The 18,562-nt window shown below is 33.6% G+C and overlaps 1 protein-coding gene across 5 annotated transcripts in view; it reads right to left on the reverse strand.

Annotated features, from left to right (window-relative positions):
* EPHA7 (EPH receptor A7) overlaps positions 1 to 18,562 on the reverse strand; it is a 167,134-nt gene that overhangs the window by 103,013 nt on the left and 45,559 nt on the right. For all 5 annotated transcript variants that reach the window (XM_060283314.1, XM_030859512.2, XM_030859511.2 and 2 more), the window contains exons 4-5: positions 5,024 to 5,179; positions 3,866 to 4,201 (exon numbers count right to left, since the gene is read on the reverse strand). In XM_060283314.1, the coding sequence (XP_060139297.1) occupies positions 3,866 to 4,201; positions 5,024 to 5,179 (492 nt within the window). The remainder of the gene's footprint in view (positions 1 to 3,865; positions 4,202 to 5,023; positions 5,180 to 18,562) is intronic.

The following is an 18,562-nucleotide window of genomic DNA, read 5'->3' on the forward strand; positions in this document are numbered from 1 at the left end:
ATGATTACTGACCTGAAGAATAATGACTAAGTCTTTTAAGTCTGTTTGTGGGAAAGATCACATATTATAATTTTATATTATGTTTTCTAAAAAAGTTAAAAATTATCTAGTTGTCTAAATGATCCCACAGTGAATGAAGGTATTACAGACAGAGACAGTAATTTTAGGATGACTCGTTTTTACTAACTTTTCTGCAGCCCATTTTGGTGTGTTAATGCACTTGATCTGTGGAAGGAATGCAGTGGCAATGATTATGTTTTCATGGGACAGGTCCGCCTGAGGGCCTAGAATATGACTTACTTGTCCTCCTTCTGGCAAAACCATATCCATTCTAAAGTTCTAGATTGATTGACATCTTTTCTGTGAGGACTCCCCTTTTTTCCACAGATGGAATGAATCATTCCTTCTTTGGGGTTCTGTATTTTGTTCCTAATTTTGTTCTATAGCATGCATCACATTATAGTCAAGTGTCCTATCATTAGTTGTATAAATTAATATATATCTGCTATAGTAACAGCTCCTCATAAGGATAGGACCATTCTTTGCCTTCCTATCTTCAGCATCCTGCACAGTGCTTAACATATACTACTCAGTACAGTTGGCTGGGTTAATGTTTTGAAAAGTAGAATTTAGTTACCTCTTCAGAACACCTTTAATAGGTCAATATCATTCCTAACAAAACAAAAACAAAAAGAATACATTCCAGCCAGCTTGTGTAGGTAATATGTTCCCGATAAGTAAATACGAAAACTATATAAATATGAATATCACGTATTAGGCTTCTCTATAAACATCTCATCTTAAAGCTAATTATTGGTTTAAATAAGAACCTCAGTCTTAAGATAACTTGTGATTAGATTAAAAAAATGAATTTCTCCCTCCTGCAATGTTATAACACATAATTGCCTCGATTATACACCCCACCCTGGACACATGGCAATAGGTAAAGATTTTAGTGTGTTTTGCCTTGACAGGTTCATAGTTACATAAAAAGAGGATTAATCAGCATTCATTACGCTACTCACTGCAATAACATTTTTATGACAATAAAAAGTTTTTAAGTTTTCTCCAATATCTCATTTAACAGGATAATGCAGGAAGATAGATACCATCTTATTTCCATCTTACTCATGTAGAACTTTTGCGGTCCACCCAACAGCACATACCTCATAAGTGGCAACAGGGGTTGGGGTACAGGTCCTTAAACACCAATAACCCTACTGCTACCCTGAGGAAAGGACAAGGGGGTCTTCAATGTACTTCCATTTCCACAAACACTGGTACGGGGGGGGGGGTCCTGAGCTCCAGACTCCAAACTTCATAGAAAAGGAACTACAAAGTACACACTACCTTTCAAACACTGCCTGATGATTTTCCATCCTTACTCTCTCTTCTTGCCCAGACACCTGCAGATTCTTTTTGTACTAGGCATCAGTGGATTGCTGATGAGCGATAACTGATAACTGACCAGAGATCCTTAAATTCATTATTGAAGTGACTGCAGCATAAACTAGGTGGGAGGTGATGCTGTTTGATTAACAAAGAATGAGAATTTTAAGGATCACGGCAGGTTTCCACGGATAGTCATAAACATGGACAAAGTTTCAAATCATTCTCCCCTTAGAAAAAGCAAAAATATTGACGATGGGGTGGGGGGAATGGGTACGAATTTAACTGAACAATAGTCACTAACATATCCTAAATTTCCTCTGTTAAAAAATAAATTAAAACTTTAAAAATTACCACAGTTTGCTGCCTTATTAATGCTTTTCTTTTTGAAAGCAGAAAAAGCTGAGTGTAAATTCATGGGTTTTTAGTATTTGAGATGTAGTTGGGACCAAGCAATTGTGAATTAATATTTTAATATAAAAGTACAAACCTAGTTTGCTTTTTAACTTTATTATATTTATTCTTTTAAAAATGTTAATAGCTTTACTGAGGTATCATTTTCATACCATAAAATTTACTCATTTTAAGCACACAATTCAATAATTTTTGGTATATTTACATAGTTGTGTAATCATAGCAATCTAATTTTTGTACATTTAAATTACCTCCCCCCCAAAACCAAACAAACCTGGTTTGCTCTTAACCGGAAGAGAATCAAGGGGACAAAGCCATTTTACGCAACTACTATAAGATAGTTGATTCAGGAACTTATGGAATATCTATGACCTATTTAGGCTGTGTAGTATTAACCTGAACAATTAAACAATGGACATTTAAAGATGATGGAAACAGATCCCCAAAGTGGCCTACTTGGCAAACTCTATTTGTGGTATCAGTTCAGTATCTTTAGGTTGTATTAAAAAATAAATAAAAATATCCCTTCTTTTACTTCTTATCAGCAAGAATAAAGCAGTTATTCTAGCTCAGCAGACCTAAGAGTTTTTATTAATGGCTCCAAAGATAGCTCTAGTGTCATAATCATGAACCTAAAATGTTTCAAACCCACTCACTGTAACGTTACGATGACAAATTTCAATATAAAGCAAAACAAGTAAAAACATCTACTAACACCAGCATTATAAAAGAATGGCAAATGGTGTAAGGCTAAATAAAATGAATCAATCCAAATATCAGTTATGAGTTGCTTCCTTTTGTCCAGTGTTTGAAGATCTAAAAGTTTCTATGTGGCTTTACCTCCAGACTTCAGCTTTTACGTAAGAAATCTGATTTGCAATAGCCTTTTAAATAAACATCAAAATAAAACCTTTGGAATAGGAACCCACTAATCTGTTCAAAATGGTAAGCATGAGACTATATGCATAGGCTTCACTGTGCAGATATGATTTAAATAGGTAACATTTTATTAAAATTGGCATAGATAGGAAGAATAGATTAGTCTATGTCCAGGAATTTGGGATAATATTGACTGTTGACAGCTAGCCAAAGATCAAGAAGACCTTGTTATAAGCTTATTACGATGCTTACACAACTCAGTACTCCAGTGCAGGTTCAATTTTATTAATGACGATGACATAGCACTTGGCTACTCTGACTGCATAGCATCACCCTTCAGCAGCAAGAACTTTCAAAAGTTTGAAAAAGCCCTCCGTTTCTGGAACTTCCCCCAATAATAATATTTCTCTAAAGGTTTAGAAAGTCTCCAATTTTTGAAGCTTCCTTCCCAATTTATATTTTCCAAAACCTACTTACCACAGCAAAGAATGACCCAGCAGGGCATCTTAAATGCCAATAAGAAAATAAGCGAAAACTGCTTTTAGGCTAAGCTACCAGTTCATAATCATCATGGTTATTTTATTTCTTAATTCATTTATTTTGAAAGCCTCATGAGATCTCTCAAGTACTTATTCCAATACTATAGACATCCATATGATCACAAATCTAGTGAGGAATGTAAAATTCCCTCATGCAAATTTTAAGGCAGACTTGCCATCTATTACAAATATAACATTTTATGTGGTAAAAAACTGGTTAACGCCATGTGAGACACTGAAGCCAACTCCTTCATTCCTGATTATCCTGTAGATTTTAATCATAAGCACGTAGCACACAAAAAGGTAAATAAAAAATGCAAGAAATATCCTACATCTTATTTTGTCCAATATTTTCCCTCTCCTCCCCTAGATCTTAATAGAGTTGGTCCTCTTAGAGCAGTCTTAATTGGTTTACAATTTATCCCCTTTTCTTTCTCCTGCCAGATCTCTGGAGGAGATGTTAATGAGTCTAGTAATGGTTTAACAGGCAACAGAAGAAATAGCAAAGAAAAGCTAAAGGTGTGAATAATCAACAAGCTGGAATAATCAAGTTCTGTAGAGCCAAGTTAACGAGATATTTAAGCGAGAGACCTCACTTATGTAGTCACATTTTTCACTTAGTCAAGACAAACACAGAAACATACCTGCTTGACCCGTGGTGACACTGACAGCCGCAAAGAGCCTCTGGGATCGACTTAAGTCAGAAACTCCATTTACAGCTTCAACTTCAAAAGTATAATTAGCGTGGGCCAGCAGGTCCATGACAGTGACGTAGTTATCCTCTAATCCAGTCTGCTGGGGCATGTAGCCAATGCTACTCCCACAGGGAACGCATTCGCCCTGCTCCCAGCTGCACCGCTTACACAGAATTCTGTAGGTCACATCGTTTCTTCCCCCATTGTCTGCAGGTGGACTCCATTCCAAGCTCACTGTGGTTTGGTTGATATTGAAAATGAGGTTCTGTGGGGCAGATGGAGGCCCTTTGGAAACCAAAAATAAGCAAATAAACAAAAATAGACAAAAAAACAAACAAAAATGAACTAAAGGATCCACGTGGGGCATTAAGCTAGTGGCTCAATCACCATACAGAAAACTACTTGAAATGCTCTCTTGCACATAAACATTTCATTACCTTTCCTAGAGAAACTGAATAAAAGCCTTCTTGAATTCACTTGGCAAGAGGCCTTATTTATTTTCTATTTAATATGTCAAAATGAAAACAGGATAACAACTGTCTTTGTCATTTTGCCACGGTCTTTAGCTATTTTTCTTCCAAGCTATTAAAAAAGAACAGTTAATGCACTTAAAAAAACAGTTGTGCAGTTGTTTAAAAATACTTTGCCTTTTAACCGTATAACAGAGAATACATCCATTCATTCTTAATCTGCTCAAGAATGATTTATAGTAATGTCTGGAATTGGCTTTGGATTTGAGTCTCTCAAACATTCATTAACTGAAGCACCAAGATATAAGATTTGCCCTATTTAGTGATGGAAAATTTTAATTCAGAAACCATTACTTTCTAATAACATTTCACAGCCATGCAAGACTCAAATAACTTTTACATTTTATTTATTACTCCTATTGAATACATGTGTAAAATATGATTAAAATGCATTTTGATCTGGCAGACATGAAATTTACACTGATGATGATGTAAGATGTATCTCTTTTATATTATTGTTTAGGCTCATCGGTTTGTGGAATGTACTCATAAATTTCAGGCCTATTTCAATGATGTCACAATACTACAAACAAATGGAAGGGATTGGAAAGTCCTTATTTTACAATTATGAACTTACTTGTGCATGCCACATACGGTGGGTCAGATGGAGCCCTGTAATACCCATCATCACAGTCACACCTGGAGGAGCCCTCTTTATCAGAAAAACTGTGGGTTGGACAACGAGAGCATTGAAGATCTTGAGAGGAGGATTTGTAGAACCCACGGCCACAGGCTGGGAATGCAGAACAAAGTGAAAATAGAAACATGAGAACAAACAGACCTTCTTTAAATTTTAGTCATATTTAGCAAAGAATAAAATGTGAACTTTGGTTTCCAAATTTGCTATCACCAGACTCAATAGAAACCTAGATTCCAATAAGAAATTTCTAACATATTCTTTTTATATCTGTTGTCATGTTTCCTGGGAACTAATTATAAACCATAAGTCTCTAATTATATGAAAAAAGAAGGGAAAAACATGCCCTTTATGGTAAAATTCTGTTTAGTGTATGTCAATAACCCAATTGTATAATACTGTATTTTAAAACAAAATAATAAAAACCAAATGATACAGCAAACTTGCACCTGTAGTTGGCATCAGTCCAAAGTCTAGCGCCCAAAACTAAACACAAGCATAATTTATTTAGATAAAATCTCAGGAGAGTTAATTCAGGGGAACTTTGATTTCAGTAATAATTAACTTGCTTGTTGATTTGCATTAACACACTTCAAAGTTATGTTTTCTTAATCTAGTATAGTTATAAATTAAGTTTTTATGTGTGAATTTGGTTCATAGTGAAAAATATTAAACTAATTTTATTACCTGACTAGAAATAATAGTGATGTAAAAACTGTCATCGGAAAATGATAGAAATGTATTCTCCCTCACACCCTGCAATTTTCAGAAAACTTCAAGATATTTCAACCAGTTTAAGCTCCAAGGCAGGCTGCTTTCCACGAAGCGAACTTCCTTGTTACTAAAAATAATGAAATCCTATGAATAGAAGAAACCTATTCTGCCAGAAATAAGGAGAAAGCCATCAACTACAAACAGGTGATAACTGTTTCTCCTCTGCTGGGAGAGGTTAAGATAGTCACACTAACACAGCAACTGCTCTCAGCAATGAATAGACATCTCTATCACCTTCCAGTGAAGTTGCCCTAACTCACTTAGAGACTACTTGTTATTAAATCAAGTAACCTGGAACTATTTACTATCCCCAGACATTTTACATATTTATCTTCAACTAAAATTTAGCAAGTTCAATTTTCATTATCTCAACAATTTTTAAATTAATTGATGGTACTATACATTGAATATATTAAATGGATTCAATTTACCCTCCATCTTTATTAAATGAATATCTATTTAAGTTTTAGTGACCTTCAAATTTAATAGAAATTAATAAGTCATATCTACAAAGAAAAATAAGTGAATATTTAACATAAATTCAATTATAACTTTTAATGTATTAGATTCAAGTTTGTTTAATGTTCTCAACTTGAGCATTATTCAGGAGTGTAAGCACATTTTCACTCTTGGGTGGGAAAAACAATCCTATCTTATTAAGATAGTATATTCTCCAGAAAAGAGTCAAGTCATTCTGTGCTTTTGTTCACATGCTGAATATTTAACACATAATCTGGTACAACTGAGAACTCCAAATTATCTTTTAAGCTTCAAGAATATAAGGGTGTTTTATATGAACAAGACAGGTATTTTTGATAAGTCAGAAACTTAAAGATAGGTCATATTGTGATAGATAAGTTATAGATTTGTGAACAGAACTACTACCATCTCTTTGTAAATTATGATCCACTGCTGCCCTCAGAAGCCAGTCTGCCTTTAGTTGGCCTCCTCAATTCATACAAGAGGGACGCACTCACAAACATATTAGGCAACGAAGCTTAAAGCATCTTCACATGTTCTTGTAGCAATTACTACAAATCTAAGACACAGAGAGAAAAACGACCTCGATTTTGAAATAATATGAAACAAAATAACACTTTAAAATGTTTCTAAAGATACAATCTTGCCACATAAAAGAATGGTTAACTAGTAGGATAAAGGATTTAGCATGGATTTCTCAGGCTGGAAATTCCTTTCTTTAAGTATGCACTGTATCTTGCCCCATGTATCATCTGTAATTCAGTGATCAGATAGAACATCCGTAACACAGAGAAGGCAATGCTTTACTCACAACCTGCAGCTTGATAACATTAAGGCCCAGAGAATTAACAAAGAAAAAGAGAGAGAGAGAGACAGAGAGAAGAGGTGTATGCTGAGAGTCTTTGATGATATTATGTGTATTTACTCACTTTTTACAGGGAGAGGAGTTGGAGAGCAAGGAAATGGGGGAGGAATGGCAACACGATTTAACATCCACTAGGTAAGGCTTCCAGAACTGTAGGCAGCAAACTACCTAGTGGAATCTCTCGCAATTCTCACCCTCCTGTTGCAAATAAAGGCTTCTAACCAAAGGCTTACTTCCACTTTTCCCACAAATAAGTAGGTCCATTTCTTGCTCCACTTACATGATTTTTAGAATGTATAACAGTACCTAATGTAGAGAAATTTAAAACCCTTATCATTCAACTTTCAAATTTCATTAAATTCTGTTACCATTTTAGCAGATGGGAAAGCAGATTTGAAGCAAAATTAACCTGAGTTCTTCAAATAATTCTGTTTGTCTAGGCTAAAACTGGATTTAGAACACAGGACGGCTGAGACTCAACCATATGCTATTGCACCAGCCTTGACTGCTGAATGAGCCAAAGTCTGGCATCTGTTCAATGGGTCTCGAAGCTTTAGCAACCCCCAAAATGAATTTTCAATGGGCCCCTATTGCCTTTTATTCTACCCTTTGACTAATTTAAAGCTATTACTTTAACTTAGAAAACGGCGAAATGATATCCTAGTACACCTTACAGAAGAGATATGAAATAGATCTCCTCAATTTCACCATGAATTTTGGCATTGTAGATGCCTGCAAAATGATGGAGTACATGTATGGCCATCATTAAATGATGAGAGAAGCAATCTCGAAAAAATGTGGTCATAAAAGTCTTAACATTTTTTCTTTGAAGTACTATTCTGTTTCAGTTCAGTTAATATTGAAAATAATAAGTTGTAACAAGAGAGTTTTCATTTAACATCTAAGGAAGCTATTAATTTAGATTTACTAAAAATAAGGGCAAAATCTTGGGAGCTATGGTATGAAGAGTAAAGCCAAGAACACGAGAAGACATAACCTGTATCTCTCAGGACAGCAGTGAGCAATTGCGTAGTAAAATGTTTAGGAAGGAAGTAACAGATGCTCATAAAATTAAAATTTTAGATGAGATATCTAGATGAAATAGCTTGAGTAAAATACTCAGTGAGAGAAACTGGGGTGAAGTGATATACCTGAGATTTAACCACTTAAGGAAGACTTCGATGAGCCCTCCAGCTGCTCCCAAAAGCCTACATGGAAATAAGGGCAATTTCTTCTCTCTATAAATGCAGCTGGTTTTCCAAAAAGGTACTAGTAAAAAATTTTTTCATGGTAAATGCCTTCTGAAACCTCAATCAAAGATAAATTCCCTTTATACATAATGATGAAGTATATAAGGATAACTTTCTAGGAATCGTGCAATAATAGCAGTTTTAAAACTTTTTTCTTCCTTTGCTTTATTTCTCAATTTGTTCAACAGCATTTGAACTTAAAGCAAACTTTAATTAATATACTGTATGCACTTATGGTAAAATTAGTTACAATAAGAAACATACCATTTTAATCTCCTGCCTTTCGATGACTTTGTTTTTTTAACTGAACATTGTTTTAAGGTAATATTTCACTGGACTGATGAAGACTGGGAATATGTATAAAATTTGTTTTCAATATTTACTTTTGTAAAAATAATATTTCACCAATGAGTTTAGTAACAGTATTTTTCATTGTTACCACAAAGGCCTGGGACTGATTCTTTGGACTCTTTTTTTCTAGCCCTCAGGGCCTTAATGAATAAAATAACATAAGTTCATTATCCTAGAGCTAAGAGCCATAATCTTGTCAGATTTCATACACTGAGCAAGTTTTCACTTAGCCAGTTGTTTAAATGGAAAAGCACCAAAGAAAAAGAAAATCTAGGAAGCACATGAAACTTCTTTTTACTGGACAGTAACAAGACTATCTACTGTAATATACCTACTAAATTATATTACAAAATATACTATATTCCAAGATCTGCTATATTGTTTACTGCAATGAAGTAACTGTCATATTATATTTAATTTCAACTATTTTTAAATAAGAAGATTGTCTTATGTAACAAAATTGGTTCAAATAATATGTGGGATTTAAATTCTTAAAACACACACACACACACACAAAGTGCAACAGGGTTTCCCATTTATAAGTAAATTACTTAAGAGCAACAAAATTCTGAACACAAAGATATTTAAATACATAAGAGAGTTGATACAAAAGCCTTGTATCCTGATTCTCAAACTCTCCTAACATTAGCATATTCCATAGCTGTCTTCAATGGATTTCAAGTGTTTAAGCAATGGGGTGCCAGGCCTTTGAGTATATACTTGCATGAGGCAGTCTGTGGAACAATCAGGGTATGGTGTAACAACTCTGTGTTCTCAATGAACAATCCTAAAGGCCACTGTAAAATCCGCAGACAAATTTCCACTCTTTAGGCTAAGCAGTTGGATGAAGTAGAATACCTCTTTTTTTTCTGATCAAGGGTGTAGATACTCACACTTACCCTGGTGCTTTAGGTTTATGACCTACAAGGGTAAGCTTGGGGGATATCCTATCTGATTATACTTCTAAGGACCTTCTCCCACAAACTGGTTATCCCAGAAAATCCACATACTTCTAGAATTTCTCTACAGCCAAGAAAGATTCCCTCAACCATAATGGGCACATTTTTTTAGAAATCTTAAACTCCATCTTTACTTTCAGACATAACTGACCCATCCTGAACATTAAGGCACTGAAACTCCATATCTTAGTGGGCTGTCCCCCATGACTGCACATGAAGGATGCTTTGAAAAGAGACTACTGTCTTGGCTCTATTAAAGATAACTGAGTCATTATTAAGGTTCGGATATATCTATATTTTAAAAGCTTTCCAGGTGTTTAGAATCATCATCCTGGAGGTTCTAGGTCTTTTCTTGGACTATCAAAGTCTGTAAAGAACGCATGATAGAAGATATGTCCACCATAAAATTGATGAGGGAGATAAGATTAGATATTATTGAGAATTATAATAAGTTAGAATTTTAAAATAATCAACAAATTAAAATTTCTTAATAAGCCAATCAAAAAACAGGCAAAGAATCTGAATAGATATTTCTATATGGAACATATACAAATGGCCAATAAACACACAGAACGTTGCTCAAGATCATTAGTCATCAGGGAAATGAAACTCAAACCTACAATGATAAACCACTTATACCCAGTAGGAAGACTATTAAAAAAGACAGATAAAAGAAGTCTGATAAGAATATGGAGGAATTAGAACTCTCATACACTGCTGTTGGGAATGTAAAATGGTGCAGCCACTTTGAAAAAAACTGGCAAGTCCTCAAAAGTTTAAACATAGTTATCATGTTACCCAACAATTCCACTCCTCAGTATGTACCCAGGAGAAATGAAAACATTTACTGACACAAAAACTTGAACATAACTAAATGTTTATAACAGAATTATTCACAATAGCCCAAAGTGTAGAAACAACCAAAATGTCCATCAACTAATAAATGAATACACACGATGGAATACTATTCAGCAATCAAAAGAAGTTAAATTCTGATACATTCTGAAAACATTGTGCCATGTGAAAGAATCCAGTCACAAAAGATCACATACTATATACTTCTGTTTATATGAAATATCCGGAATAGGCAAATCTATAGAGACAGAAAGTAGATTAGTGCTTGCTAAGAGCTGGGGCAGTGAGAGGAATAGCAAGTGACTGTTAATGGGTGCAGGATTTTTTTCTGGGGCGATGAAAATGTTCAAAAATTGATTGGTAGTGATGGTTGTACAACTCTATAACTATACTAACAAAACACTAGATTGTTAACTGTCATGGGTGAATTGTATGGTATGTGAATTTTACCTCAGTAAAGTTGTCATGTATAATAAAATCCATTGATGATGCAACTTCAAACTGAACATTTAAGTTAGCCAACATTAAGAAAAAATACCAAATTTTATCTGTCGAAAATATGTTAGTTTGCCTTTCTAACACATATGCTCTATATTCATCTATTTTTATAAAGATACATTTAGGTGCAAAAAATTAACTATAAATTCCAAAACAAAGGAAAATATATAATCAATATATTTTTTACCCATTTCTAATTTTAGAGTTTTATAAATAATAATTTATCTTTTATCCAAGGACTAGCATTTTACTGAGTAATTTTATAACTTAAATAGATGCTTATCAATACCAAGTTATATGTAGGGGAGATAATATACAAAGTTAGTTTTCAGTGAATATATGAATAGACCTTAAACATTCTTATTTTTTACCTAAATCACCTGTGCCACACAAGGGCAGGTTTCCTTTCCCCCCACAACTCCTCCTCCAAGGAGCTAACTGAATACAACTAGACTCAGCTTCCTCAGGTCTTACTCTGTTTCCAGACCTGTGATTTTAAGCACAATTAAACTTTTTCTGAAGGAATTATGTGTATGTGTCTGTGTGTAAAATATGAGGCTTTGCAGATGTTTCCGGCCACAGTTACACAGCTGCAAAGAGTTTATTAATTATGAACTATAAGTGGATTGTTCTGTAATTGAAACTTTCTGGGCTTTAATATTATTGTAGAATCTACACACATACATAGCTACGGATTCTAATGAATGCTGTTATTTTATTTATTGCAGATGGACAACTGACTTAATTTAGGCAAAGCTAGCCTGTTTCCATAGGAGCTTTCAAATATTTGTGTCACATTAATGTCTATGCTTCTGCATGCAAAGGGGAAAACACAGATTGCAGAAATAGTATTCCCATTGCTCAGAGTGCTGACCTCATCTGGAATGGACAGATCCAGAATCTGTATTTTAATCCTATTGACAGTTCCTCAGTGGGAATAATTAAAGAAGTCGGCCTGAAAGCCAGACCTCCTGTCATTGACATGTTATGATTGTTCACATTGAGAATGAACAGCGGGCAGGGAGGATAAAAACAACATGATGTAACGAGTATATTACAGTTTGTGAAGCACCATCCATGTTATCCCATAACTAACTTGTAAGAGTTTAGAAAAGAAATGATGCAGAAATATAAAGTTTGATAACAGGTGCTCAAGTGCTGAAAATAATTTTGGGATTTTTAAAACTAAAAAGAAAAACTAATTTGGGGGCATTATAAATATATGTTATTTATCTGTGTTATTTAATTGAGTACTTCACGTTTTATGATACTATACAGTGGAAAAGAAACAGATGTAAAATAACAAGGATTTAAAAGTTTTATTTTCAGGATTTAGACTGTAAAGGGAAATAAAACAAAGCACTGTGTCAACAGTTTTTTCTTCTTTCTTAAATTATCAGTTTGAAATACGCTAGGAATTTTGCTGAAGTCTGGCATTTAAACACTCTCTACTGTACCAGAACCTCACCATAAGCCTGACCTCATTACCAAAATGATTAAAAGAGGAGAAAAATGTCAAGTTAGAATATTCAAAATCTTTTTTCCTCTTATTCTCAAAAGAGAACTGGATTTTAACTCAAAGAACTCTGTTCAAATCCACGCCACCACTTACTGGCATGCAATTTGGACAAAGCCTTTTCACATTCTCAGCTTCGATGTCCTTGTTTCCTTGTTATTAATTACTAAGAGCTAGAGACACTAGTTTTCTTTTTTATTTCAATTTTCAAAAGGTTGTTTTAACAACACAGTAACTGGTTATCTAGCTGTTAAACTCTAGCACGATTGTTTTCGTTGAAATGCTATCTGTAAAAACACGTATATTTCTATCACCATCACCACCCCAAAACGGTACATGCTAACTCACACCCACTTAGTCTTTCAGTGGTGCCTCAGCAAGAGTGTGAAAGACAGGTTCTGGAAGGGCCATCCTGTCTCTGCGTGCATCCCTGACTGGCATTGGCAGGCACTGTGTCAAGGATTCCTCTGCTCAGCCATTCACCTCGATCTCTCCCTGTGCCATTGTTGCCAAACCCTGTGTGTGTTCTCAGAGATGTGCATATCCATTTTGGTTCATGCAGGTAAGGATCCAGAAATGGAATTTTTAATTATGTAAATTACTTAATAGTCAACTCCCATAAAAGGAAAGATTCAAAATGAAATCAGACCCTTCTGGATCTCATTCAATATTGTCCTCAAAGGTCTACTTTGAGATGAACCTACAGATAAAAAACATAAATTAACTATGAAGTCTCAGAATTTAGTAACCCCACTGGAAATGAACTAAAGTAACCTTAACCTTAATTCATGTCTATAGCAAAATAACATAATTATGGGGTTCCCATGGGTGAGAAACATTTAAATTAGGGGAAGCCAGCTAACCAAACTCGAATATTATATTATTTATTTGTGGTAACTAAAAAAATGTGACATTTATGACAGAGTATTATTTTATTTTACTAAAAGATTTCCTTGAGGGCATGTCATTATGAACAAGAGGATGCAGTAAGTTCTTAAACAGTAACTGGTGTTAGGAAGATTTCAGACGGGGGATACGATTTACTCTAGCATTTAGGCCACTGTCAAGTGTATTTTCAAATATTTCCCTTATAGTTATTATAATAACATACTTTCTGTAATTTGTTTTTATTATTCATTCTTCTTATGCTAAATTATCCTCACAGTTTTGAAAACAGCAAGAAAGGTCAGATAATATAAGCTCTATATTCAAAACATAATGTAAAATATACTAGTGAGAATTCCTGTTTTGAAAGATTAAGATTCTTGTTTTAACATAATCATATTAAAAACAATAGTTCTTAAAAGATAAAGTTCATATTCTGAATTACAGACATGGTTAATTTCATCATCTAAGGTCTCACTCCAACAATCTCAAAAAGACAATACAACTTGTCCTTTATATAAATTATGAATCTGACTTCCCTCCAGCATGTACCAGCTGTGTGACCTTTGTAAAATTGCTTAAGTTCTCTGAGCCTAGTTTTTCCATACCTAAAATAGAAAAACCTAATAAGACTACTTCCAAAGATTATTGTGAATTAAAGTGTATGATTCATGTGAAGAACTTAGCACAATGTCTGGTGGAGAATAAGCACTCAATAAATAGTAAACTATTATGATTATTTCACAGTGTCAATTTCCATGCAAAGTTTTGATCCCACTCTGGTTTCTACCCCTGATAAACACTGAGCTACTTCCCCATTACCAGAGGTGTATGCAAATAAGAAACACAAATTAATTATTAGGCAAATATGGCCATATTATGCATTCATTCTCTGACTAAGTAATTATTGTTTGCCTACTCTTTGCATTGTGCCAGGCAATAGACCAAAGCTATAACTGCTGAAAGACAAATATGATGATCTCTCAATACTATATTACCTTTCGACCTAGCATCAAATCGTATGGATAATTATGTGCTTAAGCTAATTAAATTTTTGATTTTTCATAAGAAATTACTTACATAAATTATAAATATTGTACCTTAATTTGTATCTTTTACAATGCACTTAATTATCTCCTATTTCAGTGTTGAACATAGACTCAGAAGTCACCTTTCCTGCCAAAGCTGTAGCATTTCATCAATGTGAAGTGAAAAAACTACTCAGTGTAGGTAGACATGCAGGAAATGTGTGTAGGTACATATTATTGACCAATTATATTTAAACTGGAGAGCTATTTGTGGCAGTTATTGGCTTGTTTTTCAATGAGGCTAATAGTGGATCTGGCAATATCAGAATACTCTGTAAGGGCAGGTTATTTCAAGTTCAAAAGACTTCAGCTGGACAAGAAATATGTATATAAGTAAAAATGTTGGAGATTTTGTTATATTTAATAAAGTGAACATTTTTAGTTAAATTCAAAGAATTAAAAATCAGATTACTTTGTGGCTCATCAATAATTGGTTTTCTCCTACAATCTATTTAAAACTACACATATGTAGAAAAAGTCTGCAAGATCCACAGCCCAAAAGAAAAGAATTAATTTCATCTTAATTTCTTAACATAAAGGGCAGACCTTTCATTTCAAGTGGTCTAAGATCTGGGCTTTTCACCACCAGTTTTCTGCAATCATTTCAAAAATGATTAAAACGAAATCATCAGTTAAGGCAATCTTTCTAGCTATTTTGTGGAGACTCTTTTTTTCTTATTTAGTCAGTTATAAAATATGGATCAATACTAAGTCTTGTGAAGCAAATTACCCTAAAGCAGTTGAAGGCAGTTTGAACATGTGGGGAGATAAATAATCATTTCTGTTATGTTAGAGGAAAATTTTCTGAAGATCATAAAGAAATCAGTTTACCCGGAAGGAGGACATCTTAAAAAGATGCATCAGGACAATGAGGAGATTCACTCAATCCTTAATTCTCAGAAATAAAAGAAAATAACAGGCAGAATAAGTCCTTACAACAAATGATGTTGTTGAGCTCAATCATTTTTTCAAAACAGACATACACACACACACAAAGTGAATAGATACATACATATACATATATGTGAGATAAACAGAATTGTTAGATAAACAGAATGGTTAGAGAGAAACAAAATAGTAAGAATTCTCTAACTGGATACCCATACTTTCCACTTCTTAATAATAGAAAACCAGTTAGTTGTTAATTTTTATCTCCACACCAAGCCAATAATCTGATATAGTTCTATCATATCCTATCTACTTTGCAGCCACAGTATTTTGCAAAAAGACAATCTTGGTACTAACAGAATATTATTTAATATGTTTCTTAATAAAGTCTTTAGCTTTAGAAAAAGCTGTGTTACACATGTAAAAAGACATCTTAACTAGTTTAGTTCCTTTTTTTTAAGAATAGCTGACTCATCCTTTGTGAATCAATCAATCAGAAGCTTAACTCCTACGTAGAAGGCAGTACAAACTGGTCACGATTGTGGCATTAACACTACCATAATTATTTCTTCATGTGTGTCTCCTCCAGCCCACTGTGAGCACCTCAAGGACAGGGATTATGATATTATCCATGGATCCCAAAACCACAGCACAATGTCTAGCATACAGTAGGAGGTTAACCTACATTTATTGAATGAAAGAACATTTATTCATCCTACAGCAGTATGCACCTGGTAATAGCCATCCCACTTACCAAAGGTTATTTCACTGACACCACTTAGTAAATTTTTCATAGTAATCAGATCAATGGAAATGACGTGGTATGTTCTCAGTAGAATGTGGTACAGTACTGACAGTTAAAGGAGAGACAGTTCAGGAGCTCAGACTCCTAAGGAGTTCCCTGTTATGCTGTACAGGGAAATAACTGCACAGCCATGTTTAGATTAATGCTCTAGATGATTTCTAAAATGATTCTATGAGAATCCTTAACATAGTAATATGAATAAGTGTATGAATGAGATGTAAAATATTTTATGAGTATAATTGAGAACATTTTCTTTGAACATGGGAGAAGGAAGGTCCAAGAAAGAGAAACTACTAAGTAGTGAATTATAAATCATAACAAAACTTTCAGTGTAGGGCTCTTTTCCAAGACAAAAATCTAAAGAATAATAGTCCTCCTCATATTCCTAAACAAGACCATTTTTCTTTAAATATATGATCTATCCAAACTCAAAACCAAGAATATTCTAGTTTTAGGTAATCTAGAATTGCCATATTCTAGAGAGTACAGAAATGCTTTCATTTCTGTTAGTAATTTGGAACTAGACAGGCCACCTTTTAAATAAATTCTTGTAATTAACATTTCTATTGGAAAACACAGAAATATTACTGATATTTCTTACATTATGAAAAATGATTTCAATTTATTTCTAACTGGCTCTCTTTTAAATTTTAAAAACAATTACTGTAGAGTAAACAAAAGAACTACTTTAAATACAATGGGCTATTACATCTTTTGTTTTCTTTTATTATGATCACAAACACACACATATATCCACACACCCTTCTGTACATTTGTATTATTCCATTCAGTTTCATATGTCTCAAATTAATTTGTTTTGCCTATGACCAATGGGAGGAGGGGCATGACAAAACTAAGGGTTAAATCCTGTTTATATGCACATATAATATCTCTGTTTTCAAGTCAAAACTTAAATTTAACAGAAAAACTGGATAAAAACATAAAGTACCTTAACATTAATGGTGATCTCAGGAAATGTAATGTCAACACTACAAAGTATCAAACTCAACACATATACGCCCACATATGTCAATTTGAAATAACTGAGAAACTCAGAAGTGAAATACTGCTTTCTCACAGAAAAGGATAAAAATGTAAATGAAAAATCTGTTGAAAGTTCTTACAAAGAAAAGAATAAAAAAGAATATAACGCTTGATTCTATTGCTATACTAATGCCATTATAATATAATATTTTATACAGAGAGCTTATAATCCATTAAATCTTCCTAATTAATTTGAATCAAATCATCTCAAAACTTACATAAAGGCTTGGAAGTTTCAATTTATGCTAATCAGAATACGGAAAATAAGGAAGAAAAAACATCAGTTCAAAGATTACATCCAAGCCAAATGGTAAAGAACATACAAAAGAAAAGCACATGACATTGTGAAGACACGCTGTCACAGATGGAAACCAGGTGGAATAGATCAGACAATATTTTTAGACTAGACTTTTTTTTCAATATTTAAGTTGAATTACCTTTTGGGTAAATGTTCAACAAAAGACTGATAAGAACAGTAGTTGTATGTATGTTTAAATAAACAGAATATCTAAAAGCTAAGGTGTTATTGACTCAGTCCTATGTAATTTAGGGATAATCAAGTACTGTATAAGAATTTATGACATAAAAATCTTTGTGAGTAGATGTACGCCAATGGAAAAATGAGGTATCTGATGGTTGAAAATTTTCATGTGCTTCAATTTCATGTCACCATAATGAACATAAAACCTATGGCATGATTAGGCCAAGGGTGATCCTTGCCAAATGCCAAAAATTATAAGAGGAAGTCAAAACCTTGTAAGAATAGGACTATTCCTTTTGCAATTTTTGAAGATGGTTATTTTGTAGTTTAAATTAGTAGTCCTTTAAGTAAGGGGCTAAAAGGTTAAGTTTTTCAAGCTGCAGATGTTAAAGGATAACGTCTGGCCACAGTGCCAATAAAGTTCTAGGATTTTCCCAAAATGAAATTCTTCTCTTACCATACAAATAGACAGTATTGAGTGCTATAAAATATCTTGCAAAATTAGAATTTGGAGGAAACAGTTTTTTATTAAGAGAAGGTACATTGCTCTTTACCTGTTATCTTTATTGTATCTCTGCTTTACAAATTTTCCATTTAAGTTATATCCCCAAATGGAATGCAGTTTGTCCAAACTTCTAAATAGTTTTCTGTTGTTCATGAAAAGTGTTGAATACCTAACTGCAAAGTACTATGCTTGTAGTTCTAACAACTTGAGTGCTATTTAATATGGTTATTTATAT

This window comes from Globicephala melas, chromosome 14, assembly GCF_963455315.2.
Source record: "Globicephala melas chromosome 14, mGloMel1.2, whole genome shotgun sequence".
Classification (NCBI taxonomy): Eukaryota; Metazoa; Chordata; class Mammalia; order Artiodactyla; family Delphinidae; genus Globicephala; species Globicephala melas.